The following is a 27,196-nucleotide window of genomic DNA, read 5'->3' as shown; positions in this document are numbered from 1 at the left end:
TCGATATTGCAAAAATTAAAACTTGATATAATTAAGACAATAAAGCACTGCGTCCATACACACCTCAAGTTGCCATGAAAGTTTGGCAGTTTTTTTTTTTTAAGATTGTCTTCCTAATTAGCAACATTTATCTTCTAACTGACTTCCAGCCAAACCAAGCTGCCAATGCAGTCTGTTTATGGGCTGTTCTGGCCTCTGAAAGAGTCCCTCAAATGCATCTTTTTGTTGTTTGGTCCTCTGAGTCGCCAGCTGTGAGACACCGTCCTCCCCTCCCCTCCATGCTGGAGTCTCATTTCATTCAGCGCCGCCTTTCATTGGTTTTCTGCAGCGACCGCCGTCATTTCAACCAGGCCGCCGCGTTAAATGGAAATCAACAGGAAGTCCAGCGCACACAATGGCAACACACTCTCCTCCACCCGCCGCTGTGTTCGTCACACCTAGAGGGGCTTCGCTCAGCCCTTGCTCCTCATCAGCGTTACTGCCTGCCTGTGTGTGTGTGTGTGTGTGTGTGTGGTCAATGAGCGCTTATTCCTACTTGTACAAATCCATAATAATGCTGTGCCCACTCATCCAGAGAGAGAGAGGGAGAAAGAGAGGCAGAGAGAGAGAGAGAGCGAGAGAGAGAATAAGAATTAGAAATCAGATGGTGAAGGTGGCAAGAAACGTGTTTGTGTGCACCGTCCAAAGACACACACACACACACACACACACACACACACACACACGTGCACAGGGTTGTTTAAAAAAAAAAAAATTCAAACCAAGTCCATATTTGGGCCTTTGATCCAGGGCGTGTAAGAAGCTCTCATCTCCTACTGTGATACTCTTTCACTCTCATTCTTTCTCTCTCTCTCACTCACACACACACACACACACACACACACACACACACACACACACACACACACACACACACACTCTTACCCCCCCCCCCTCTTAGGACTGAAGCAGTTCCCCACTGTGTAGACACACACACACACACACACACACACACACACACACATAGACGCGCACACTCACAAGAGGTTATTTTGCGGTCGTCTTGGTGGACACAATACACTGGCCACGCCCACACACACACACACACACACTCACACACGTGTCCAAAATCCTCCGCGTGGCAGCCTGTATGTGTTTGCACTGTGACTAAAGGCTGTGTGTGTGTGTGTGTGTGTGTGTGTGTGTGTGTGTGTGTGTGTGTGTGTGTGTGTGTGTGTGTGTGTGTGTGTGTGTGTGTGTAAGCGCGTGTGTGTTTGTGTAAGTAATGGTTAATGCCGGGACAATAGAAGTGTGCCTGCTCAGTTGTTATCGGCTCACTGGAGGCTCACAGGCCTGCTGGCTTTTTTTTTCTTTCTTCAAACCACCTTTCACCATGAAAATAAAAGAGAGAGAAAGAAAAATGAAAAAAAGAGCTCCCAATGGACGAGGGAATAAGCCTCTCTCTCTCTCTCTCTCTCTCTCTCTCTCTCTCTCTCTCTCCCTCTCTCTCTCTCTCTCTCCCTCTCTTTTATAAGAGCTTTCAGAATGAACTGTGGGTTTCTCAATTTTGTGATCCCAATCTGGTGCTTTGATTCGATGGTGTTTATTTCATTGTTGTGGGGCGTTTCTTTTTTCTTGAGATGATTGACAGGACATTCTGTGATGTTTTTCTGTTCATTTTAATACCATCACTTATTTAAAGGGGTCGGAGCTGATTCGCTTTTTAGCCTTCAGCTTCTTTCGCTGCTTATCAGAACCACCGGGAGTGCCAGAAACAGTAGAGGACAAGGCATGAAAAGGTTGTGTGGCAGGGACATGTGTTAATGTGGGAGACCAGACTTCACCTTTATTGTTTAAAAAAATGCATTTTCCTATAGGTAATAAATTGCTTCCGGTGATGATTTTAAGGTGATAATTATTATTTTATGTAGGATTTTGATATTATAGTCAGATATATGATATCTATTTACATCAAAGTGAGAAATGAAAATACCTGTATGGCATTAAAACGAATAACATGTTAGAATTCTATCTCACGTGTGCACATATGACAAATTCTTGATTCTCAGCAAATGATAAATTGATAAGGGGGAGCGGAACGAGCAGCTTCTGTGACCCCACGCTCCTCTGTGATGTATTTTGAAACCACGCGTTCCAATTTTAGTTTTAGATAAAGAACTAAAAGCTTTGATACTGTAGCTTTAAAGGCGATGCTGGTGACATCACTAAGGGAGAGGAGGGCAAAGAGCTGGAAACACAAGATCTGGTGGCTCAGGTATCCTCTTCTTAGTCATAGCAGTGCTTCATATTCTCTGAGTTCTGCATGACAACTATCGGCTTTCATGGCTGTCGTTTCAGCAGCGTCGCGTCGGCCAGCGTGACGTCAACCTCTCATCGCTTTAACCGTGAGGAAGATACAAGAGAGAAGTGTTGTCCTCCCAGAGGACTGACTCAGTGCGTGACACAGCTCTGGCGGTGTGACCAACCCTTTCCCCCTCTCTCTGTGTTTGTTCCACCAGGCTGCCTGTCCAACCTGCCGCCCAACGCCAAGAAAATCTCCAACTCGTACGAGGAGCGTCGCAAGCAGGCCACCGCCATCGTGCTGCTCGGGGTCATCGGGGCCGAGTTCGGCGCCGAGATCGAACCTCCGAAGGGGTCGGGCAGGGCTCGCGCCAGCGGCCAGGCTCCGGAGGGCTTCGGACTGACCAGCGGGGCGTCGTCCAACTACTCGCTGGCGAGACACACGTGTGAGTAACCAGATCGCACGCTTCACGACGATAGTTTCAGCTCAGTCAGTGATCACACTGCGATAACAGCGATGGGATATCTATCCGTCTATCTATCTATCTATCTATCCATCTATCCCTCTATCTATCTATCTATCTATCTATCTATCTATCTATCTATCTATCTATCCCTCTATCTATCCATCTATCCCTCTATCTGTCCATCCATCCATCTATCCCTCCATCCATCTATCTATCTATCTATCCATCCATCTATCCATCCATCTATCCCTCCATCTATCTATCTATCTATCTATCTATCTATCTATCCCTCTATCTATCCCTCTATCTATCCATCTATCTATCCATCCATCCATCCATCCCTCTATTTATCCATCTATCTGTCCATCTATCTATCTATCTATCCATCCATCCATCCATCCATCCCTCTATCTATCTATCCATCCGTCCCTCCATCTATCAGTCTATCTATCTGGCAGTGGTACAAAGTCGCTACCATCACTGGTTTATGACTGGCACTCATCCGTTCCTCCTGGTTATAGTGAAGTTACATCCGCAGAGCCAGTGGGATGACCTCTGACCTTTCATCCTGTCGACTTCTTTCTTTCTCCCCTCCCAACTCTGAACTACACACCCGACAAAGTGAAAACTTCAGTGCTGGATTATAAGTGAGGAGAGAGGGGGATTGATTTTCACCCACCAAGCTTGACACCTTAAGGAGCTTGGCACCAACTTCCACACACACACACACACACACTGACTGACTGAGCTCAGGCCGTGCCATGCTGTGCCTACAGCGATAGACCTTGGAGGGCATCAAACCTGCACTAAGCATAGCTGCTCTTCCGTCCCGCTGCCCCGACCTCTGATTGGCTGCCTCCAGGGGGGGGCATCCGCCCGGCGACAAATCCTGTGCTTGCGCTGATAGGCTGTGGACCGTGAGGCTGCTCATGAGGCCCCCTGCACACAGCGGTCAGCTCACCTGTGTGGATTCACTGGACGCACGCACGCACACACACACACACACACACACACACACACACACACACACACACGCCCAGAAACCCCTGAAAACCTCAAGTCCATGTTATTAGATGAAAATATTGATCCCCCTGAGCCGAGGCGCCACCATTTTCAAACCTTTCACTGACCCCTTGGGCTTGGTGTCATTTGGACGTTTTGATGCTGCATGATCCTCCTCACTCAACCAAACAATTCAAACTTGTCAAACTCATCGGTGCTTCATAGGAGCCGGGCGGCCGGGACAAAGCGTCTCGAGATCATCCGGCCCCAGTGTTCATTTTCATCGGCTTGAGTCCGTTTTGCCGCAGTGATGAAAGTCCAGGTTGCACTAGAATTATTTAACTGAACTCCTGTAATTCCTCCTAAAGCCAGATCACACGTCGGATGAACATCGATCGTGAAATAATCAGTTGGCCCGTACAGAATATTTGCGTCTTATATCGCCAAGCTCTCGTCCTTAAGAAGAATCAGCGACAGCGAGTGTTTACATTTTAGATTGCGGCACTTTTTCACTTTAGCCCGCTGAGGGACTCCGTAACCTCCCTCCTCTGAGCTCGCCAGTGAACTACGGCGGCCTGTGAGTACAAACCTGGATACCTCGTCCACCTTCTCATTTTGGTTTATTTGAAGATGTGAGTGCTCACGGTAAGTTGGAAACTTCCTGTCAGGCAGCTGGATTGTCCACACCAGGCTTCCTTAGAAGTGTGGTGGCGCAAGATGGAAGCTAACTGGGAGCACTGGGAGCCTCTTTGATCTCTTTTGATATTCTCATATACATATAAGAGCCGTTCTAAGGGAAGGAAAACCAAATGACTTTTATTGAACTGTGAGTATATCAATGTATTTATGGGCTGTATGTTCAGCTTTTACCAATACACCAGCCGCCAGTTCCCAGTTCAAACTACAGAGCGGCCAGGACAAATTGGAGGGAAATAACAAACTCCTCCTCAAGCAACAATCTTTGATTCAAACCTCAGTGAGGCTCTTGGTCTCTTCCTCAGGTGTTTTGCTGTTTTCACCCAGGATCGCCGACGCTTTTCTCTTTCTTTTTGCTCCATTTCCGCCCCCCCCCCCTCCTTTCAAGGCTTCTTATTCAGTCTGTTGTTTTTCTTCCTGTTTCCATCTCCCCCCCCCCCTTCCCGTCTCTCTTATGAACGTGAAAGATGGATCGGTGTTGTTGGCAAACAGCGCTGCGCCATGCGTGTGATGAATGAGAGCTGTCCACCCGGAGAGAGTGAGGGTACAGTAGTCTATACGGCGGGGTATAGATTGATGTTTTCATACAGCAAGGTGGGGGTAAGTGCAAGGGGGGAGGGGGAGGGAGGATGCATGACAACAGGAGGAAGGGGACATTTGGTGGGCCGGGATAAAAAGGGGAGACGGTGGACGTCAGGGAGCCGCCTGTGAACTGGTCTGCTCCCAGTAAAGGTCAAAGCTCCTTCCAGGTGTCTCTGCCGAGGCCCCATTCAGTCTGAGTGTTCTCTTTTTTTTCATTGTAAATTTTGAATAATTGAGCACTGAACGGTAACGAGCAGCCAGTTTGTAAACTCTGAGCGTTCCTTCCGATTCCCCCTCAGCAGCAGCGGCAGCGGCAGCAGCAGCGTTGTTGGGGTGAGGACCAGTTTGACGAGGGGATTTGTTTGCAGTGAAATAAATGGGCAGGAAGCCAGTGGGTTTTCACATCAATAAATCACGTAGCATGTGACCTGAATGTCCAGCGGCTTACACTTGGCCACCGATGCAAAAAAGAAAACACACACATTTCCATGCCTCCCCCCTTTTTTTCCTTACACATAGATGGCATTTTATACATAAGCTGAAAGTCAGGTGGTAAGTGACGAGAACCAGTCAGGAATCTGAGTCGGCCGTGGCGTGACATAATACTGTAGTTACTGCAGAACATTAACTGCAAAACAAACTAAATTTAAAATGCAAATTTGCAGTGTGACAAGAAAATGCCAATGATACCAATTCTCATTGCCTGATTTACTCTCATCCAGGATAGCGAGATCAAAACCGATTGCACACGTCAACCGACTGCACGTGCCATTTGTTTGAGCATCTACGAAGACGATTAAACCGCGAGTCAAGGAAGGAAAAATGTCAAGAATTCTCGTCTGTAGCTCAAACAGTTTCCGCTTTAATGATCACGTTGCGCATGCTAAATGGCCTATTTGCATCTTCCTCGCCCAACATTTTGCAGGTTCTGTCAGAATTTCCCGTGTCTGCACGTTCATTCAGCCAAACGCACTAACTGGGCTGAACTGCGCTGTTTCGTCAGAGTCATTTTAACGATTTGCGAAAGGTTGTTCGCCGTATCTTGGATTTAATGTCGGGCTGCGAAACCTGGGTTTGAGCTCCTGGTTTCGCCCTGCAGAGGTGCACGACTCGTTGTCTACCTACGGGGTCAATACCTCGTCTGACAGCCCGGCTGCTCAGGTGCGAGCGAGCGAGCGAGCCGTGCACAGGCGCACATTTAGCAGCACCGTATCCAACCTGGCTTTCACGTTGTTTCCTGATCTCACAGCGTTCCAGTCGGTTTTTCCATCCCGCAGACGTGCACGACTGAAGCAGCCGCTCTGGCCTTTTATTCTCCTCTGAACCGACTCTCTCTTTCTCTCTCTTTGCTTTCGCATTTTATTTATTTATTTACTTACTTACCTTCTTCCCCTCCCTCCCTCCCTCCCTCCCTCCTCTCGGCAGCCGGTCTGATCCGGCTCTCATCCACTAACCAAGTCCCCCACATTGATTTACCTTCACCTCTCATTTAAGCTCAAGCAAGAAGAAGAGAGGAGGAAGGAGTGGGGGTGAGGTTTGTGGGGTGTGGGAGGGGTGGGTGGGTGAGGGGAGATGGTGGGGAAGGGGAGGGGCAGGGATGCTGGGAGGGGGGGGGAAGAAAGTAGAGCGAGCTGTAAGTGGTCCAATCGGCCGGCTAAACTTTAGACCTGGCCAACCTGTCACTGTTTCACACTTTGTGCCCACACCCCCGAAATCCCCACCTCCCTCCCTCAATGCCTCTCTCCCGCTCTAATCGCCCTCTCCCCTGTTAATGTGACATGTTTAGTGCCCTAACTAACAGCTCATTATGGCCGGCTGATGCTTTGTCAATAGCTATTGGTTGGTTGGTTGGGGTGGGGGTGGGGTGGGGCAGGGGTGGGGGGGGGGCAGGTCCCTGCCTGCCTGCCTGCCTGCCTTTAAACAAAGACGTCCGCTGTGAGAAATGGCCCCGACTTCGGATCTTTTTCACTTCCCGCTCTTTTTTTTTTTTTTTTTTTCCTTCTCTCACCCCAAGGGTGAAGAGATGCAGGTCCCCATTCTGCCAATTAGAGCGCTGATTTCTCAGAATCTCTGCCTGTGGTGGTGGTGGTGGTGGGGTTACCAGCGAAGAAGTTAAATGTAATCCCACAAACAAAGGGCCGCAGTCGCCGCCGCTTCTGCCGGCACTGAGCTACGACCTGCCGCCCGTCGGAGGCTTTAGATTGGCTGCGTGACAAGCGCGTATGTCACAACAATGGTGGGGGAGTGGGAGGGGGAGGGGGAGGGGCGGGGTTAAACTCAACCGGTGACCTCCTGCCTCGTGACCCCTAAATCACACCCCCGCCGTCCTCCCACGCGGCCACCGCCAAGTCAGTTTGGCCCATCGATCATCAGTTTATCTGCATATGATGCCAAGTGGATCTGCTGTCGGTGCGGAAAACGGATGTAGATGACATTTCAAAGGTCCAGGCAGGAGCCGCGCAGCGTCCTGACGAGGCAAAAATCAAACAGTTGCACAGTTTGTTTTTTTTTTTCCTTGGCCCCGCAAACCCACCAACAGTTTATCCAAAGGATGGTCTGAAAAGGTCATCATTAGACCGTCAGGAGCGGTGTGTTGAATTGAGACAGTTTCACTACATTCAACAGAAAATCTGTCCAAAGAATTGTTGTGCAAAAGCAAACATGGCTGCGGAGACTGTCATTGATTCCATTGGCTGATTTGTAATAGCCGCTAACCAAGTCGGGGGGGGGGGGGGGGGTCACAGTTCATGCAGACCCTCATAGCTCTTGCGTTTAATGGTGCTGCGCTTGTATGTATATTGATGTATTTAACAAAAACACCATTGATCCGAAGGTCTCACTGGTGTTTTTCTCACGTCGCAGTGGCAGTCGCGGAGCCCAGGGGTCAAAGTTCGCCGTCTGACCGCTTCAGTCGCGGCAGCGGACCCGCAGGTTCAGAACAGCCGCTTCCAATGTTGGAGTTTGAACGTGCTCAGCTTGCGCTGACTGGCTCCCCAACGTACACATAAAAGGCTCAGGCAGTGATGCTAACCTGGTTAGCCCGTAGCTATATCTCTCATAGCCCCGTCCGCTGGCTGCGTTAGCAGATATAAACCAATAACGGAGCGGGTTTTGCCATTTAAGGCCGGCTGATGATGAAATGCCAGGAGATACTGGTGATGAGATTAGCCGCCTGTGTCTGGAAGTCCTGGATGACCCTCCGAGCCACCGCAGGATCGCAAATACTTCCAGTAAACCATCGGTTACATGGTGTTTTTCTCCGCAGTATGGCCATAGTATCACAATTAGGATCGTTGACACTAATACAGTTGATGTGGACGTAAAGGTCCAGTTTGTGAAAATTGGCCTGATTTATGATTTTTCTATCGGTAAAAACTTTAATACACTGCCTGTGATGACATTGATAAAAGTGTACGCTCTCAATACAAGAAGTCATTTGGTTTTCCTTCCCGTAGAATGCTTCTTATTTATATATAAGAATCTCCAAAGATCAATCCCAGTGCTCCCAGTTAGCTGCCATCTTGCACTGCCATATTTCTATGGAAGCCTGGTGTGGACAATCCAGCTCCCTGACAGCATAGCGTTTCGTTATTGGGGCGACTGCTCGCGTCATCAAATAAACCAACGAAGAAGAACGTGGACGAGGTGCCCAGGTTTGGGTGCGTGGGCCACTGTAGTTCACTGGCAAGCTCAGGAGGGGGGAGGGAGAGTGATAGGGCGCTGCAATCTCAAATGTAACCACTCGGTGTTGCCGTTTCCTCTCAAAATCTCCAAGCATCACAGAGAGAAATGGAGATTTCGCCGCACTTAATGTGCAGTCGTTAAAATCTGATCACAATTCTGCTGCTGAAGATTCCAGACCGGTTCAGTCGCCCCGCAGAATTTCCAGCTCGCGCCAACAAAGGACGGCAACGTAATTCGCCAGCGAATGCCGGTGCCACGCGAGCGAAATGTGATTTTCGCGCAGAGACAAAGTAGCAGCCGTGCGATCTGCCTCTTTCAATCTGGCCCCTCCTCCGACTTCATCTTCCAAAAGCGTTTTTGCAAAGAGTCTGCAAGAAGCTACGCAGCTCAGGCTTCAGTCGCTGAGACAGGCACGGACACAAACCAGGGGGGAATTTTGCCGGGTGTGTGTGTGTGTGTGTGTCCATCTGTGGGGGAGGGGTTGTTATTGAGGGACGGGGATATTTTCTGGAGTCTTAATGGTCAGCGTGTCCCCACAGAGACTGGCTCAAATGTCAGGTCAGCGATGGAAGTGACCCTCATCCGAGCTTTGCCGTCTTTATCCCCTCTCTCTCTCTCTCTGTGAGCACCATCGTGCAATGGGACGGGGTGGGGTGGGTTGCACACGAGTTGGATGCTTCCTTTCTTTTGTTTTCTTTTTTAACCACAATCCTATTTCAGCATTTTTACCCTCCATTGGTTTATGGAAGGGTTCCTTTCTTTTTGGATGGACATTGTCTTTGTTTGAAGGGCCCCCATGTATACACACTGAGGTTGAACAATCTTTCAAGGCCTTGGTGCTGACATCTGGGAAAACTTGCATTCATGCCAGAAAAATGACAGAAAATCCTCCAGTTGCTCCAAAGCAGACAACCATCGCCAACACCAGAACAAAGCTGCCAATACAGTGGGAAAGGGCGGGGCCAATTACAAAGACCATTGGGACTTGTATTGCCATGGATTCGCATCCATACGCTTTTCTCGATTAATCACGATTAATTGAATCGTAGCCCTCCGAATCGGAATTGAATTGCCGCTCCTAAAAAAAATACAGTTTTGAATTTCTCATTTAATTTAAAGCAAATTCTCAAAAGTTCCCTTCAAACCTTCTCGCAATTTTATGGAAATACGCCAAACCCGCAATTCAAGCACAGACGCTCCAAAAGTGGGGCAATGCATCTGCGATTTGCTTGTCTCTTCTTTTCTCTTTGTCCTGAAAATGACCAGAGAAGAGAAAGAAGCCACTCGTCTCCGCCACCACCACCTCCTCCTGCACCACCTCCTGCACCTGGCTCCACTCCACTCTCCTCTCATCCTGCTCTTTTCTGCTGTTTGCAGGTAAGGCGCTGACCTTCCTGCTGCTGCAGCCCCCCAGCCCTAAGCTGCCTGCCCACAGCACCATCCGCCGCACCGCCATCGATCTGATTGGCCGAGGCTTCACCGTGTGGGAGCCTTACATGGACGTGTCGGCGGTGCTCATGGGACTGCTGGAGCTGTGCGCCGACGCCGAGAAGCAGCTGGCCAAGTGAGTCCACTCGTATGAATGCGCGCGCGCGCACACACACACACACACACACACACACACACACACACACACACACACAACTGATACAGTAAATGCTGGGTATTTTGTGTTTCATATCTTTACCCCAAAAACTACATTTGCAAAAAAAAATATTAATACAATTAACAGACAAAAACCTCTGAAGAATTCCCAACATTTGATTAGTATACTCACTGAAATCCTATAAAAATAAATCTATTAAAATCTACTAAAATACTATTAAAATTAAAGCGGCAGATGTGGAAAAATACAAACTAGTTTCTTCAAAATCAACAAATGCCAGTGGAACAAACCTTTATGTAGCTTCTGTGTTTGTTTTAGAACTGCAGAACTGCTGCCCACACACACACACACACACACACACACACACACACACACACACCTTGTGTTGCTTTCCTCTGCTGCCACCATTTGTCTCTATCAGTCCAACAAAACCAATTGTAATTAGTTTTCTATTTTCCAAGTGTCAAAACTTGTTTTGTTGTATCTTAAGAATCTTTCTTTACGGTCCTCATCACGCTGCATTATGTGCAGACTGCATAAAAAGAGCTTTTGTAGAGGACAGCTTGTGAGCTGCCAGTGATTTTTGAAGTCTTTTCTTCCCTCCCGACTCAAAGAGGAAGTGAGTCCTTGTGGATCTTCTGGGTGTGAGGCTGCTCTGCCTTTCCAATCGCTGACTTCTTCCACCGTGTTTACTTTGCCAACAAACTCTTGTGATCGAAGGAGTCAAACACGGTGTTTGACTCCTTCGATCAGCTGCAGGAACACTCGGCTATTGTGCGGCTGACATGCTGACATATAGGCGCTGGCAAAGAAAGTGATTTTTTAGAAGGATATGATGTAACCGTGCCTGCTCTCTGCCCCGACATGTTCGCCCACAGCTTCGCTCTTTAAGAATTTGTTGTGATCTGATTGGGTCTGTCTTTCCAGACGGCTGCAATTCATTTTAAATGAAGCGAACTCCACTAGCGCACGCCTCTGCGCTGCACCTACACTGGCGCTCCCCTTCCCGTTGCTTCATTTCGAATCTCCAAACATTTATTGCCCTCGGTGTCCGCGGACGTGTCTGTCTTCCAGATTTTGGTGCTGCGTTTGATCGTAGCGTTGTAGTCAAGACCGCACCAACCAACCCGGACCAAGACTTTATCAAGACTAGAGAGCATGGAGACTGAGACCAGAGCAAGGCTTTATTTAGCAAAGAAAAATAACAACAAAACTGAGAAGAATGACAAGTTTGCTTCTAAATGGAACAGCAGCATCTCTTTTCAGCCAGGAGTCTTTTCATCGATTTTTCTGCTCTGCCAACTATTTTGAACCATTTAAAAAAAAAAAAAAAAAAAAAAAAAAAAAACGTTGCTTCATAAATTTAAAAAACATATCAATGAACTAGGAATAAGGGGGGCATGGTGTCACTCTGGGTGTCACCAACAGAACGTAACAAGGCAGCAGCTGGGTTATATTCTGTTATTATCGTGTTATTTCTGTGTTGGCTGAGTCTCCACTGGTCTGGATCAAAAAATTCCCTGTCCGTCCAGTCCGACACCGAGACCAGACCCAGTAAAAATGCCTCCGAGTCTGAGGCGAGACCCTTGAAAAGTGGTCTGGAGACCAAGACCAACCTCCAGAACTACGACACTGTTTGATTGGCCCTCGTTCATCTCACCTTCTTGCATGCTGAAAGACCAAAAAGGTCCATGCAGGTGCAGAAACGAGCCAGTCAGCAGAGTGTGGCCGTCTCCACCTTCATGTCTCCTCGCAGCCCCAAAGTCACAAAGGTTCTCCGTCCTCAGAGGCTTCTTTTTTGTTTTTTTTCACTCCACAGTCTCCAGAGGTGAAATTACTCAGTAGGTTAGGGCTTCCCTGGTACAGTGGTGGTGGTGGTGGTTGTGGTCAGCTTAACACAGCACTGTGGACCATTGGAGTTCAGAGGTCGCACAGAGGAGCTCATTGAGCCGCCTCCCCTCGTGGACGCTACAAAGGCGCCGCGCGTGTCTCTTCCTCCCCGCTGCAATCTGACTGGCTGACGGGAGTTGATCCTATTAAGGCCCGAAACCCGAGCCGGGTCAGTCTAGTTAAATGAGTATAGATATGTCTGCTGCCACCACACGTGTGTGCGCGCCTGCACCGACCGACGGAGGAGAAGACAAAGAAATTCAATTGTAGTGCATTTTCTGCAGAGCAGATTGTAAAGAAAGTTCCATTTCATTTTTCTGAAAAGAAAAAAAAATCAGAAGAATCAGTGTCGGCTGAGCACCGTCAACCAGACTTGATACCAATTTACCTAAGACTTTTAAATGTTAAATGGTGGTTATTCACTAATAAAAGGTCTAACCTTGTGATTGATGAAGGTTTTCTGCTGGTAAATTTTGTGAAAAGTTGCCCAAGAAACGGCCCAAAATGTTGAAAGCTATAAAAGAAGGTCATGAAAACTTTGAAACATTCGCCTGGGTCAATGGTTCAGTGGGGAGCTTATCAGATGCTGCACGCTGAGCTAAAACCTAAATGACTCTTGCTGACATTTGTCCTCTTTCTTGGCGGCGATGGGCCCAGAGCAGGTGTGTCGGCGCCACAGAGATAAACGCAGCCTCTCCTCTAAAGTGTGTTTGTCACCAGGCCAGGTTGTATTTTTTTTTTAGCGTGCGGGGATAAATACATCTCTTTGCATTGTGCTTTTGTCAGTGTGTGTTTTGAAAAATTGCATTTTTCACACAGAGGCGGTTCAATGTAAGCGGCGCTGTGTGATAAACCCCATAATTTCTTCCTTTTTTTTTTTTCTCCCCCTGCTATTGTGGATAGCGATTCCAAAACACACCGGGCTGTTTGTGCTCGTACAAACTGGATCGACGAGCGCAGGTCACCTCTCAGGAAAAACAGCTGTTTCGACGTTTTGATCATTTGCCGTCTGCGAGTTGACAAAGAAGAAAGTTTCTGGTCTTATTTATCCTGGAGGGTGGAAAACTTGGCTCATCGTATTTTGACAGAGTCCGAACTGTCGAGGGGACGAGCAGTCAGTCACCTCAGTAGTTATCTAGCGCAGGCGTGGGCAAACTACGGCCCGGGGGCCCATACGTGGCCCGTTGAGCTCTTTAATCCGGCCCGCCAAACTTGAGGAAATGGGTTAAACTTCACTCTGACCGACAACACGGTCGAGCTCATATTTCCCACATCTTGCTTTGTGCAAGAATCCTTGCAGTTCGAGCAGCTTGACGACGGCCTGAGTGCTTGGTTTCTTCTCCTCTTCCGCTTCCTCCTGCTGGAGTTAATTGTTAACAACGGAAAAAATGAAAAAGAAAAACCGACACCGGCGTTTTGTGCGGCGGCGACAAATTCTGGAGCCAAAGACGTCGGAGACGCGGCCCGGCCGGCTCCCTTGCAGCGGGCGCTGGAGTCATGTGACCGAGGTTATTCACACACAAAAATCAATACCTCCAATCCTCACTGTGTGTGACTGTGTGTGACCATGTGTGTGTGACTCAGTATTGACTGGATAATGTCAGCGTGATACCGGCTTTGAATGCACTCATGTCGCCAGGTTCACGCACACCGAGCCCCGCGCCAGCATGTGTGCTTGTGTGTGTGTGTGTGTGTGTGTGTGTGCGAGTGCACGTGCACGTGCACACATGGCTGTTTCTTGTCACCACTACATCGGATTTAATAATTTTAAAGTCGTTTTAATCCCCTTTTCTGTGAAATAATATTGTGCTCCTGTCAGTTTATTCTGTCCAACAGTCGATGTTGTGTAAATGATAAAACTGTGCGAATCTTCAGTGATGAATTTAAAGAAGGCGGTGGCCAGAATCTGCAGCTGACCTGAGCTCTCCCCTACTGACCAGCTCTGGTTTGCAGACAGAGGCTGCAACTCGCTTTGATTAATGAAGTGTTTGTCATTTATCACAGGTGCATCAACATAGCATTTATCAGCGAGAGGGCACGATGCCCCCTGCAGGCACTGTGGGACGCTGGTCTCACAGCAGAGGAAGTGTAAACACATTGGATCTTTGCTCCACCATTCATCTTCTGCAAGCGGCAGGCGGCGCTTACTTCACATTTAGTTGTTTTCTTCGTTTAGGAATAATAGATTACGGAGGGAAAAGTGTCTTTTTTTCAGCTCTTGAACGTGTCTTGTTGTCTTTTTGTGTTACTGGCCTGCCAACTCAACACAGCAGGCAGGCAAAGTCGCGGCTTGTGTGATTCGAGACGGCCGTAATTCTGCGCTGAAATGAGCCGTTTGGATTTTGTGAAGCTCTCCATGTAAGGAGTCACAGTAGCGCCTCTGCAGACTCTATTTATTTATTTATTTATTTATGTCCATTTATGTTAAAAAAAAAAAACAAAAAAAAAAATGTTCCATATAAAATGAACAAGATTAGATTAAAAGAAAATGTGCAGGAGAGGTTGGAAGCCCAGGAGCTCAATCACAGAACCTCTCCTATTGGAAACATTACAAATACATGTACACAACAAAGAAAATAAAATAATAAAATAGTAATAATTAAAAAATGAAAGTACAACAGATTGCAGACAAAATGAACAAAATCAGAATGATCAGATTACATGTTTGATAATGTTAGAACAAAGAAGGGGGGGGGGGGAGGAAGGGGGGTCCGGATGTGGCGGATGAATAGATCACACAGGTGTGCAGAATGAAAACGGCCACGTAGGTTTTGTAGCTTTTCTTCCTTTTTTTTTTTCTTCCTCCCTGCGTTCACACTCACGCTGCTCGAGAGCCACAATTCAAACAGCGACGACTCGTCGCTGAGTCTCTGAGTCGCTGAGCTGCTGAGTTGTCCAGCTGAGCTCTGCCTATTCTCACACACACACACACACACACACACACACACACACACACACACACACACACACACACACACACACACAGACACACACACAGACGCCATTTCTGTCATTTCTTTTCATTTTTTTAAATCAAGCGGCTGTTAGAAGCTTCCCATTCTGAGCCCTCAGGCTGCACTGTAATAGCAATAATAGTAATGATAATAATAATGATAATAATAATAATACAGGATTTTTTTTCATTTTCATGACACGTGTTAAGAACGGTCGGTTATTAACCTCGGAGCTCGTGGCCCAATTAGCCTCTTTGCACCTCTCTGCCCGCACGCCTGCCTTACATCAACATCCTGACTGTTTCCAATTACAGCCCCCCCCCCCCCAATAGAATGAAACATTCCCGTATTGCTGATGTATCGTCCGCATTAATTGCTGCCTCTGTGGAGGAGGAGTGAATCGGGCGGCGCAGTTATCCACTCACCCATTCATCCATCCCTCCGTCCATCCATCCCCCTTCCCTCTTTCTCTCCCTCTCTCTCACTCCCTCCCTTCCTCCCTCCCTCCCACCATCCCTCTCCCAATCTCTCTCTCTCTCTCCCTTCCCCAGAGTCATTTCTTAACAAGGTGCCCCCCCTCCCCCCCCACACACACCACCCTCTTCCCCCTCAGCCCCTCCCCCTCTTCTCTTGTGCGCTCCTACGTGCACAAATGCTCGCACGTGCACGCGCTCGGAGGGGGTGTGGGGCCAGCTGTTAGGGTGTGTGTGTGTCTAATTCCTGTTGCATTGTGGGAGTCCATTATGGGCTGGCCTGCTGAATGGCTGCCATTGACTCAGCCCTGACATTATAAGCTGCCTGCTAATCTCTTCACTCCATATATTAGCAAGGCTCCACGCCGCCGCCGCCGCCATCGCTGCTCTCCTCACCTCCTCTCCGCCTTTCCCCACAGAAAAACTCCCCTCTGTCCTCTTGACGTAATTTAGAAAGAAAAAATAAAATTTTAAAAATGCAGCCTTTCTTTTAGAGTCTCGTGAAAAGGACCGATTGAAGGAATAAGGAAAAGGAAAAAAAGATGATCACCAACTAAAGATTAAGATCATTGTCAACACTGTTGTACTCATTACCAAATGAGGGGGGGGGGAAATCCTCAACTTTTACTAGAATTCTGGCCTCAATGTACCTCAAAAGACCTGTATTTTTTTTTTAACACTCAAAAAAGAAAAGTTTGACGTGGATAAAATGTTAAGTTCCTGACAAATGTGGATAAAAATGTCAACAATATTTTGACTTTTTTTAAATGCTCATTCAACACCTTCCCTGTTGTGTTTCCCCGCAGCGTCACCATGGGTCTCCCCCTCAACCCTCCGGCTGATGCGGCCCGCTCGGCCCGACACGCCCTCTCCCTCATCGCCACGGCCCGCCCACCAGCCTTCATCACCACCATCGCCAGAGAGGTGAGACACACAACCTGACGACCGCGTCTCCAGCAGCCTTAAGTAGCTCCAATTGTGTCTCGGAATTGTGTGTAAAAGTTTAATTTCAGCACCGAGTTTATAGAAATGCGTTTGAATATCCTAAAAAACTAACCAACAGTGTTAATGTGGGTTCCTCTGGCTTCCTCTCCAGTCGTGGTGGCTTCAGCATCGTTGTTGTTCTTTTCCCAGGTTCACCGCTTCAATGCGGCCCAGGCCAACTCCCAGTCGCAGCAGAACGTTCACACCACCACGCTGGCCAGAGCCAAGACGGAGATCCTGAGGGTGATCGACATCCTGATCGAGAAGATGCCTGGAGACGTCGTGGACCTGCTGGTCGAGGTAAAAATAAATAAATAAAAAAAAAAATCACTGATTGGTATTAAACAGCTGTCGTCTCAGAGTTTACATGTCAGTGATGCCACCAACCTCACCCCCCCCCCCCCACCCCCCCCTTGTTAGGTGATGGACATCATCATGTACTGCATCGAGGGCTCTCTGGTGAAGAAGAAAGGACTGCAGGAGTGTTTTCCTGCTATTTGCAAGTAAGACACACACACAGACACAGACACACACACACACACACACACACCCACCGGTGACTTTGTTCCGTGAAGTTACGGATTTGAAGAATTTGCTGGCACACTTCAGAAGTGAAGGTCGTCCTTTGTATTGATCTCAATCTTTTATCTGGTGTTTATCTCTCCATCCGCTAATCAAAGGATTTTTCCACACCAGGTATATAATAAACAATGAAAGGGAACGCAGGCTAAACTCTTTTGTCCGTCGCCTTCAAAGCGAACCAGTGGCGTTGTTTTTCTTTTCAGACGTTCAACTTCTTCCAGGTGGCAGCGGCTCGAGGCCGCCTGTTGTTGCTCGGGCCGTGTTTGAGAAACTCCTGACAGAGACGCTCGGACGCAGGGCCTCAGTTTGCTCTGATTGTTTTCCTTTAAAAGCCGCTGAAGCTGCAGCGTTCACGCTGATCCCTGCAGCGGCAGGTTGGACCGCGGTCACTTCCCGGCTGCTTGTCTTCTTCTTCCGAGGGCAGCTTGCCGGAAGTCCACAGGATGGGTTTTTCGAATTTCGGGTTTAAAACCAGTGCACGTTTTTTACCAACATCTGCTGTTGCAGTGAGAAGTGACCTAAAAAAAAAACAAAAAAACAGTTTTTCATTTTTAATTCATCTCTTAGTCTTTCAGTCAGTGGAAGCGAAGCAGCACTGCTTAAACACTGGCACTGAATGTGTCGTGTGCGTTTCCCCCTCTGTCCAGGTTCTACATGGTGGGCTACTGCGACCGCAGCTACCGTATTGCAGTGGGGGCCCGCCAGGGCTCCGTGGCCCTCTACGACGTTCGCACCGGGAAGTGCCAGGTACGGAACAGCCTTCTTATCAGCAGTTTCACCATTTAATCACTCAGTCCTTGTGCTCTGCCGTCGACTGTCGCATTTCAATCACACGAACCGGCCTGGAAGGTCTGTGTTTAACCGCTGTGCATCTGAGACACAGCGGCACGTACGACGTGGTGACGTCACGCTGGGAATAAACTCTTTGCTGATGATGATTTTCTGGCCTTTATCATTTTTTTTTATTTAAATGGCTCAAAGACCATCAGTGAAAAATCTACAATAGAAAGATTTGCTATGAATCACGTTTCAGGTCACAGTCGTCCTGTCGGCCGTTTCAAAGGCCTTTATTTTTTTTTTATTGGGCTCTATGGGAAAAATGCTTTTTGGGCCCGTGGGATTTTTATTTGCTGCAGTATCTCGAGTGGCCACTGGGAAAAATCGGCCCGGCGCCATATTGCCATTCCGGTCTCCAGTTCTTATAATACATCCATGGTTGTAGCATGAGGTGCAAACGAGGGAGGGTATAGAGAGAGAGGGAGGGAGGGAGGAAGAGGAGGAGGAGGAGGAAGAGGAGAGTCGCTGCCCCCCCCCCCCCCCTTTCTCCATCGCTAATTGATTAATGATGAAGCGACGACTCTGTTAATCACGTTTTTGTCTTAGCGCACAATTATGTTTGATGGTGTGTGCGTGTGCGTGTGTGTCTGTGTGTGTGTGTGCGTGCGTGCGTGCGTGCGACCCCCCCCCCCATGCGCGTCGGCAATTTGCTGCATATTGATTTGCAGTAACCTGAGCAGTGAGTCTGCTGGAGGAGGTCATTTAGATCTGAGAGCAGCGCTGGCCCCTGTTTACCCCACATTTACCTTCATTCAGTGTGTGTGTGTGTGTGTGTGTGTGTGTGTGCGTGTGTGTGCGTGTGTGTGTGCGTGTGTGTGTGTGTGTGTGTGCACGTGCGTGCGCTCGCCCGCTCGCTCGCTAGCGCTTGTTTTTACTGAACACACCATAACGACAGGAGACACAATTGCTTACCATGTTATTTGTAGCAATTAATGTCTAATAGGTGCTGCTGCTGCTGCTGCTGCTGCTGCTGCTGGGCGGAGCTCCAGGAAGCACTTTCATCTCCTGACGCCACTTTGATTTTAGCTGCCGAGTTCCCTCTGCCGGTTGCATATCACTGTTAAATGTCTTAATTGGAAAGTTTATTGTCTTAAATGAGTTGATAATTGATCATGAATAATAATTAATAAATGATTTGGCAACATTTAATCAAATAAATTATAATACACGATGAAGGAAATTATAAATTATAAATTAAACAATGAAATTAGTTACATACGTTTAGTTAGTTCGAAGTTATTTCCGGGTGATTGGACCTCGCTGACCTCCAGTCTGAACTGCAGCTCAGAGAAGTCAAAGTTTTCAAGACGTCGCACCTGCAGGGAAGTGAAGCAGAATTTCAATGTTAATCCCAATTTGTCGTAGTTTTGTCCGTCCCCTAGAATGCTCCTTCAGATTATGTCTCATATTGAATGTAAAATAGTGAATTTTCATTTGAAAAAAACCCAAAACAAAACAAGAAAACACTTTGAAAGACTTGTTTTGCACAATGAGATGAGAAAGGAGACATTGAAGGCAACACAAGGAGGAAGTGAAGAAGAAGAAGAAGAAGACGAGAGACTGAGTTTTTGTTCTTAATCCGTTAGTGTGTGTGTGTGTGTGTGTGTGTGTGTGTGTGTGTGTGTGTGTGTGTGTGTGTGTGTGTGTGTGTGTGTGTGTGTGTGTGTCCAACTGTAGCCGGCCATTCCCTGCATGACCATCTGGCCCAGCTTTGATCAGCTTCCGTGAACAGCCCTTTGTCAGCTGCGCTGCTCTGTGTGTGTGCGTCCAGCTGCTTGCTCTGCTCCTTCAACAGACTCTGCTGCTGCCGCTGCTGCCGCCGCTGCCGCTGCTGCTGCAGAGCCCCGAGTTCACTAATTGAACACAAAGAAACAATTTGACTGATCTTCCCCTCCGTACGCATCTGTTTCTTTACGCCGCCGCTATGCAACTTTTAAAGGTGTGGCCACTGCCTCTTCCTCCTCCTCTTCCTCCTCCTCTTCCTCCTCGTCAGAGAGCATGGATATTAATACACCTGTGGATATCACCAGATATGCTTTCTTGCTACTTCAGTTCACAAAAAAATAAATACTCTATGGAGTATAGGGACCAACAGAGGAAGATTTGAATAGGATGGTAGGAATCTTCTTTGTCACACACACACACACACACACACACACACAGTCCCCAGGCGTGAGGTGTACTGAAGTACACACCGCTGTAAATGGTTCCATTGTGCTTGGCTGCTCTCTGATAGGCTGATTGATTGGGGTGGCAGCCTACCGTGACACACACGCACACACGTGCACGTACACACACACACGCTTCATAAACTACAGAAAAATAATGTCATTGTTGATTCGTATTAAACATTAAAAAAAAAAATCTCCCTTGTGAAAAATGGACACCTTGTGAAAGTAAATAAATTTCACCAAATTGTGATAAAAAAAAAATAATAATTCACAATTATTCATTTGTTCGGATGCCATAAATGTGTTGCCACATTTTCCAGATAAAGAAAAAAATACACACAGTTTCTCCAGGATTGTAAGGACATGAAAAGGAAAACTGATAAGAAGCTGAACTGTGACTGTAAACATGGTTTGTGGCTCCCACATTATTCCGTCCAATTGGAGAGCAGAAGACGACCCAGTCGTCCAGACTCTCTATTGATTGGTCCGGGCTTCAGCTGAGCTCTGAGGACTCGAGTCAGGAGCCTTGGCTTCAATACGTCTGCACCAAGTACAAATACTTTGTTACTGCACTTGAGTAGATTTAGCAGGTACCTGTACTTTACTTGAGTGTTCAGTTTCCTGAGGTTTTACTGCCACTGCATACTTTTGTACACAGATATCTGCACTTTGTACTCCTTGCATTTGAGAAACAAGCGTTTTGTATTTGAAAGTGTTTTAAAGATACAAAGTGTTTCACTTATTATTACTGTTGTTGTTGTTGTTGTTGCTTGAAGTGGAGCTGTTGGAACTCTGCTGTTGTGTAGTTCAATAGAAAACTATTGTAGTTTTGTATTTGTAGAGTATTTATCAATAACTGTGTGGTTTCATTAATGCAAAAAAACCCCAAAAAACCCCCGGAGTGATTCGAGCGAATCAAACTCTCCAAACAAGAAGCCTGACGGGGGGTGGAGCCTGACTGGAGGGGGCGGGGGGGGTGTATAAGAGAGTTAGAAGCGGACGATAAGCAGGTGAGACGACTGGGAGGCGGAAAAAGAAAAGGCCGAAAAATCGCAATAATTTGTCGTCCACCTGAATTTTGTTGTTTTTTTTCTCGCCGCTCCGGTGGAATCTAACAAGATTTCCTCGGCAAACAAAGAGAGAGAGAGAGAGAGCGAATTAAAAAGATGAGATTTTCATTTCATCACGTTGTATTCTTTTCTTCAACCCCCCCCCACCCCTCTCATCGCCGCAGTCATGTGACTTCACGGTGCTGCCGCCCTGCGGCGACGCCTCCTAATCTCATCTGGAGGTGAAGCTTTGTAATCCCAGACGCCGGGCGAGAGCCGGGGGGTGGGCGGTGATGGGGGAAGGGGGGAGGAGTCTGATGGGGGAGGGGCTTCTTATTGCGTTACGCCGGCTCCGCATCTGGCGGGACGCTTTATTGCGTTACGCGGCGTCGCTTGATTTGGTTCCCCTGAGTTGTGGAGGCAGTCGGGCAGCATCTGTCGGACCAGGAGCTGCACACCCCCCCCCCCCACCCCCCACCACACACACACACACACACACACACACACACACACACACACACACACACCCTCATCTGATGGAATTAACGTGTCCGAAGCTCGCACTTAAGAATCTGGGCGGCGAAACGAGTTTCTGCGAGACGCCTCGGTGAGATTTCAACGAGGAGCCAAGAAAAAAATAGTTCTTCATTTGGTCGTAATAACAGCAGGGAATATATATTTATATATATATTTATATATATATATATTTATATATATATATTTATATATTGGAGGTTCGGCCCATCGCTTTGGATTCATCAACCAGGAGAACTTGGAGAAAGCTCCGGCCCAGCAGCAAGCTGTGTGGAACTGATGTGCTGTTGTGTTGTTGTCGGGGGAGGACAAAAAAAGTTTTCGTACTTCCCTAAAAATTTTTACGCAATTTTTCAATTGTGCTGTGAAATATTTGTTGGGAAAAGTTCTGGTTTGTGTTTCAGAGAGCAGTTGCTGCGTCCAACTGGACATAAACAAATGTAAAGTTTTTTTTTTTGTTTGTTTGTTGTTTAGGAGAAGAAACAAACTGAGCACATTACCCAAAATCAGTGTCTTTAAAGGCGTCATGGTGTTTACCTCTTAGAACCATCCAAAACCACCTGAAACCATCTAGAACCTCTACAGTGTTTTGCTCTTTGTTGAAATGACTCTGAAAACATGGAGGAAATGCAGCCGCTTGATGACTGACTGACCATTGATATCATTTCCTCTAGTTTGGCGGGCCGGATTGAAAAGCTTAATGGGCCGCATATGGCCCCCGGGCCATAGCTTGCCCACACCTGCTCTAAATGCAGCATATCCAAAAACTTTGTTCCACTACAGTAGTTCAGACCAAGCAGGATGAGTTGCTGATCAGCTGATCAGCTGATTTTCCCCCTCGCCCTCGGGACTCAGTCGTTCCTCAACACGTGATTGGGCCACAACAGGCGTGAAAGCTGTTGGATTTGATGGACTCTTCTCTCCGTCTGCTTCCCTCCAACACCAGAACATCCACGGACACAAAGGTCCCATCACCGCCGTGTCGTTCGCCCCCGACGGCCGCTACCTGGCCACATACTCCAACGCTGACAGCCACATCTCCTTCTGGCAGGTAAGAACCTGACCCGACAGCTAGCACGCACGCACGCACACACACACACACACACACACACACACACACACACACACACGCACATGTTCTGGTTTGATTTGTTCCAACTATTCATGCATGACACACGTAGCACAGCAGCCCTGTCAACTGGCTGCATTAAAGGGTTGTTTTAATGTGCACATAACACATAAACCAGACACACAATCGCACAGGTAAGTGATTTGCACGTGCACGTGTACACACACACGTGCACACACACACACACACACACACACACACACACACAAGCATTTTATTGTTTTCCCAGAACTGTTATTTTGAATGAAAGGTCTTCACAACCTCTGACACGACTGTCTGCAGACACACACACACACACACACACACACACACACACACACACACTAATGGCATTACTGTAAGCATAAACCGCTTCCAGCGCTCCGACAAGACGGCTGCTGTGGTAATGAGCTGGCAGACGCTCTGTCGGTCAGTGTGTGTGTGTGTGTGTGTGTGTGTGTGTGTGTGTGTGTGTGTGTGTGCACGTGCGTGTCTGCCTGCAGACAGTTGTGTGTATGCGCGTGCGAGGGGACTGATGTTGTCTCAGCAAATGATTTTCTACTGTCTGCGTTTTTTTTCTCCCCCACTTGCGCTCGCACACATGTACACACGCACGCACACACACACACACACACACACACACACACACACACACACACACACGCACACACGCACACACACAAACACCGCGGTGCGCCGTGCGCAGCCTGACGCGACGACAGACGTCTCTGCGGTGATGATGAGGGTCTCCTTCGTACCCAAAAACAAAAACAGTCCGATTGATGTGAAGTCTGAGCTCTGGCTTCTGATTGGAGTCGTTCAGAAACATAAAGAGCAACACAAACTCTCAAATCAGAAAGTTGATTCACGAAAATTAAAGAGGCGCCAGGCCCAATCAATTTAATCCCCCCCCAAAAATAGAGGAGAGACGGCCAGCAACAGAGGTGAGGTGTTGAAGAACATTGAGGAAATGTTGAGGAACGCTGAGAAACATTAAGGAATGTTGAGGAACGTTGAGCAACGTTTAGAAACATTGAGAAATGCTGAGGAACACTGAGGAACATTAAGGAATGTTGAGGAACATTGAGGAATCTTGAGTAATTTTAAGAAACGTTGAGAAAAGTTGAGAAATCCTGTAAAATGTCGAACGTTGAGGAACGTTGAGGAACGTTGAGGAACATTGAGGAACGTTGAGGAACTCTGAGCTCTCTGTCCCTCCAGATGAACACCAGCCTGCTGGGCAGCATCGGGATGCTGAACTCGGCTCCTCAGCTGCGCTGCATCAAGACCTACCAGGTTCCCCCCGTGCAGCCGGCGTCTCCGGGCTCCCAGAACCACCTGAAGCTGGCCCGCCTCATCTGGACCTCCAACCGCAACGTCATCATCATGGCCCACGACGGCAAGGAGCACCGCTTCATGGTCTGAGCTCCACCACCACCACCACTGCAGCAGCAGCAACCTGCCTCCTCCAGAACCAGAACCAGAACCAGACCTGGACCTGGACCTGGACCTGGGGGGGTTTGCAAAACAAAACAATAGAGAAGTAAAAATGTCTGGTAACACTTTCTATGAAGGTCTATTGTAAAATGCATGAGTCCTGAGTGACTTTACAAGGTATTATATCACATGTTCATAATGATGTATGGCATTATCATCATTCATAATGGTTATTACCTGGATGGTTATTACCATATTATAACTACCATGTATAAAACATGTTTTAAACGTTGACTTTGTGAGCTTAGAGTGTCAGTGACGTGTGTCATAATGCCTCATATAAAGGCACTCATGATGCGTCATACAATAGACCTTCACAGAAGGTGTCACCTGATGTTCTAGTTATTGGGCGGTCACCTGAACTCGGAGCGTGGACCCTGTTTGATGTTTGATGTTGGTCCTGCAAGTTCCTGCAGAACTTGGAAGGGTCTGGTCTTTAGAGAGAGTAGCAAAGCAAAAACCCAGGACCAGGTCCAGGTCCAGGTCCAGGGTTGGATGAACTGCAAGGACATATTTATGACCCTTAATAACCCCCAGGCCTGTTTGAAGTGATGATTTGCAGGGCGTATGGTGTACAGTTCCTCTTCACTCCTCGTCATTCCTATTTATTTCTGGCTGACTATTTAAACTGGGCGCCATCGTCTCCCCGCCACGGCTTCCAAATGACCGCAGCGCTTAAAATGGTTGCGGCTCATCAATATTAGATGTGTGTAATAATATTTCGAGGGGAGTACACAGAGGTCCAGCTGAAGGATGCGTACGATTAATCAGCGGAGCCGTCTGAGTCAGTTTGATATGCGTTTTTATTTTTTGGGGGGGTCACATCATCTCTCTGAGAATAACGATTCAGTTCTGATCCAGACTGTTCGCGTCACACTGGTCCAAAATCAAAGCATGTTGCTTGGTTGGGTTTCATTTTTTTCACCACAGTTTCCCCCAATTTACTGCTAATGCAGTAAAGGGGCGTCATTCCAAAGAGGCTTTCAAGCATTGTTGGATTATGTCAGTAATTATACAGTCATAACACAGTCGTAACACATGCCCTATTATGAGGAACGCTGATGTGTTTAGCAGCCAAAGCATTTTGGAGTCATTTAGCAGCAGCTTGGCTGTTTGTTGCTGATGGGGTTTTATTTGTTTGTTTTTTTTTGCAAGGGCGTGCTTCACCAGTGGTGGCGCTGTTGTCTGAGATACAACTGAAAAGAACTGAGACGTCTGTCATGTCTGTTTTGCACACGATTGTTCAGATAAAGGTCGGGACCTCTTTTATTTTAAATGGTATCCAAATGTTACCATTTGTCTGTGCTCTGAAATTTACGAGAATTTAATAGAAACTATATGAATATATATACACAGATGATTATTTATAGAGACGGTTTACTGTTTGCTCAGCGAGTTTACATGATTTTAACCTCATTTATCAGAGTCTTGGAAGAATCCCAGCAGCTGTGAAGACTCCAGCTGGACGCAACTTTTGGTTCTCTCTCGTCTTCTTCTTCTTCTTTTCCTTTTTTTTTTTTTTACATCATCCTCCTCCTCCTCCTCCTCCTCCGTCTGCTGCCTGTCATCCTGTCATATGAGTGCTGCCAGAAAGCTTCTAACACTGTTACACACCTGGAAACCCGAGTGTGTCAAAGCTTTTCACAACTTCTTCATCTCTCCAAAAAAAAAAAAAAAAACAACCCAGAAATCTAGCAGCTCAGTAAATGGCTTTCTGCAGCCCCACACACACACACACACACACACACACACACACACACACACACACACACACACACACGCGTCAAGTAGACAGCTTTGAGATCTTAATCTTTTCCTTTTCTTCACCGCTCTTTACGGTTTGAGCGAATATGTTTTTAGTGTTGGCCTCCAGGGGGAGGTGAAGGTGAGAAAAGTAAAAGAGGGAGAGCTGAAGAGTGAGTAACAAGTGGAGACGCTCGCTGGCTCGCCCGCCCAGAAAGAAGGAAGGAAAGAAAGAAAGAAAGAAAAGAAGAAGCAGCTCCTCCCGGTGAAGGTAGCAGACCTGGAGGAGCCTGGTGGAAGACGTCTGGTGGAAAGGCCACGAGTTGCAAAGGGAATCAAATGAATTGTTGTGAACGGCTCTGCAAAGACTTGATGAGCCGTGTGATGATGAAGTATTGAGTGTCTGCGGTGGCTCCTCAGCCCGGCATCATTCAGCCGCCAGCGCTGCTGTGTCTTCTAGTGCATGGACAAATTCCTCTCGATGTAACAGCAGGCTGAATCAACTGTGTAGTGTAAATGTGTGCCGTGTATAGTGTTGTTGTTGTTGTCGTCGTTGTTTTTGTTGTTGCTGTTTTATTGTGTCCAATAAAACTGAACTGAATGGTCACATCCCTGCTGCTCCTGCTCCTTCTGTTGGTCCATCACAAGCTCTGGTGAGAAGCTGGAGGTGGAGGTCCATCCACAGTGACTGTAGCTGGGTTTCCATCACCCCTAGAATTGTGCACAACCTAAACATGGCAATAAAAATTGGTGATGGAAACATGGAAAAACCACTCAAATATGGCTGAAGTTTTGTTGGAACTTGGTGCTTTGGGTTTCATTGCCAGTCGGTAAACTGGTGACTGATGCTTTGTAAAAACTAATAATTTCTTGCTCTGCACACACACACACTGTATGAAATAGTCTGAGAGCAGAACAGCAGGTCCTGCTTTCATATCAACTTTGTGCAGTTGCATCGATGTAATTTCGCGTCTGTACTTCAAAGATGAAACGTGTTCATAATTTAAGGGCCAGCAATGATTGAAGCTGTGGAGATGACTGCGCTCCTACTCGTAAA

The 27,196-nt window shown here is 47.4% G+C and overlaps 1 protein-coding gene across 2 annotated transcripts in view; it reads left to right on the top strand.

Annotated features, from left to right (window-relative positions):
• wdr7 (WD repeat domain 7) overlaps positions 1–26,750 on the top strand; it is a 75,250-nt gene extending 48,500 nt beyond the window's left edge. For both annotated transcript variants that reach the window (XM_076029288.1, XM_076029287.1), the window contains exons 23-30: positions 2,499–2,726; positions 10,089–10,275; positions 16,441–16,558; positions 16,769–16,918; positions 17,039–17,121; positions 17,848–17,947; positions 22,738–22,842; positions 24,121–26,750. In XM_076029288.1, the coding sequence (XP_075885403.1) occupies positions 2,499–2,726; positions 10,089–10,275; positions 16,441–16,558; positions 16,769–16,918; positions 17,039–17,121; positions 17,848–17,947; positions 22,738–22,842; positions 24,121–24,324 (1,175 nt within the window). In that variant the 3' untranslated portion in view covers positions 24,325–26,750. The remainder of the gene's footprint in view (positions 1–2,498; positions 2,727–10,088; positions 10,276–16,440; positions 16,559–16,768; positions 16,919–17,038; positions 17,122–17,847; positions 17,948–22,737; positions 22,843–24,120) is intronic.
• The last annotated feature ends 446 nt before the right edge of the window (positions 26,751–27,196 follow it).

Source organism: Nelusetta ayraudi, unplaced genomic scaffold (genome assembly GCF_046127955.1).
Source record: "Nelusetta ayraudi isolate G7.1 ecotype Tasmania unplaced genomic scaffold, CSIRO-AGI_Nayr_v1 ptg000026l, whole genome shotgun sequence".
Classification (NCBI taxonomy): domain Eukaryota; kingdom Metazoa; phylum Chordata; class Actinopteri; order Tetraodontiformes; family Monacanthidae; genus Nelusetta; species Nelusetta ayraudi.
This window is presented reverse-complemented; position numbering and strand designations above follow the sequence as displayed.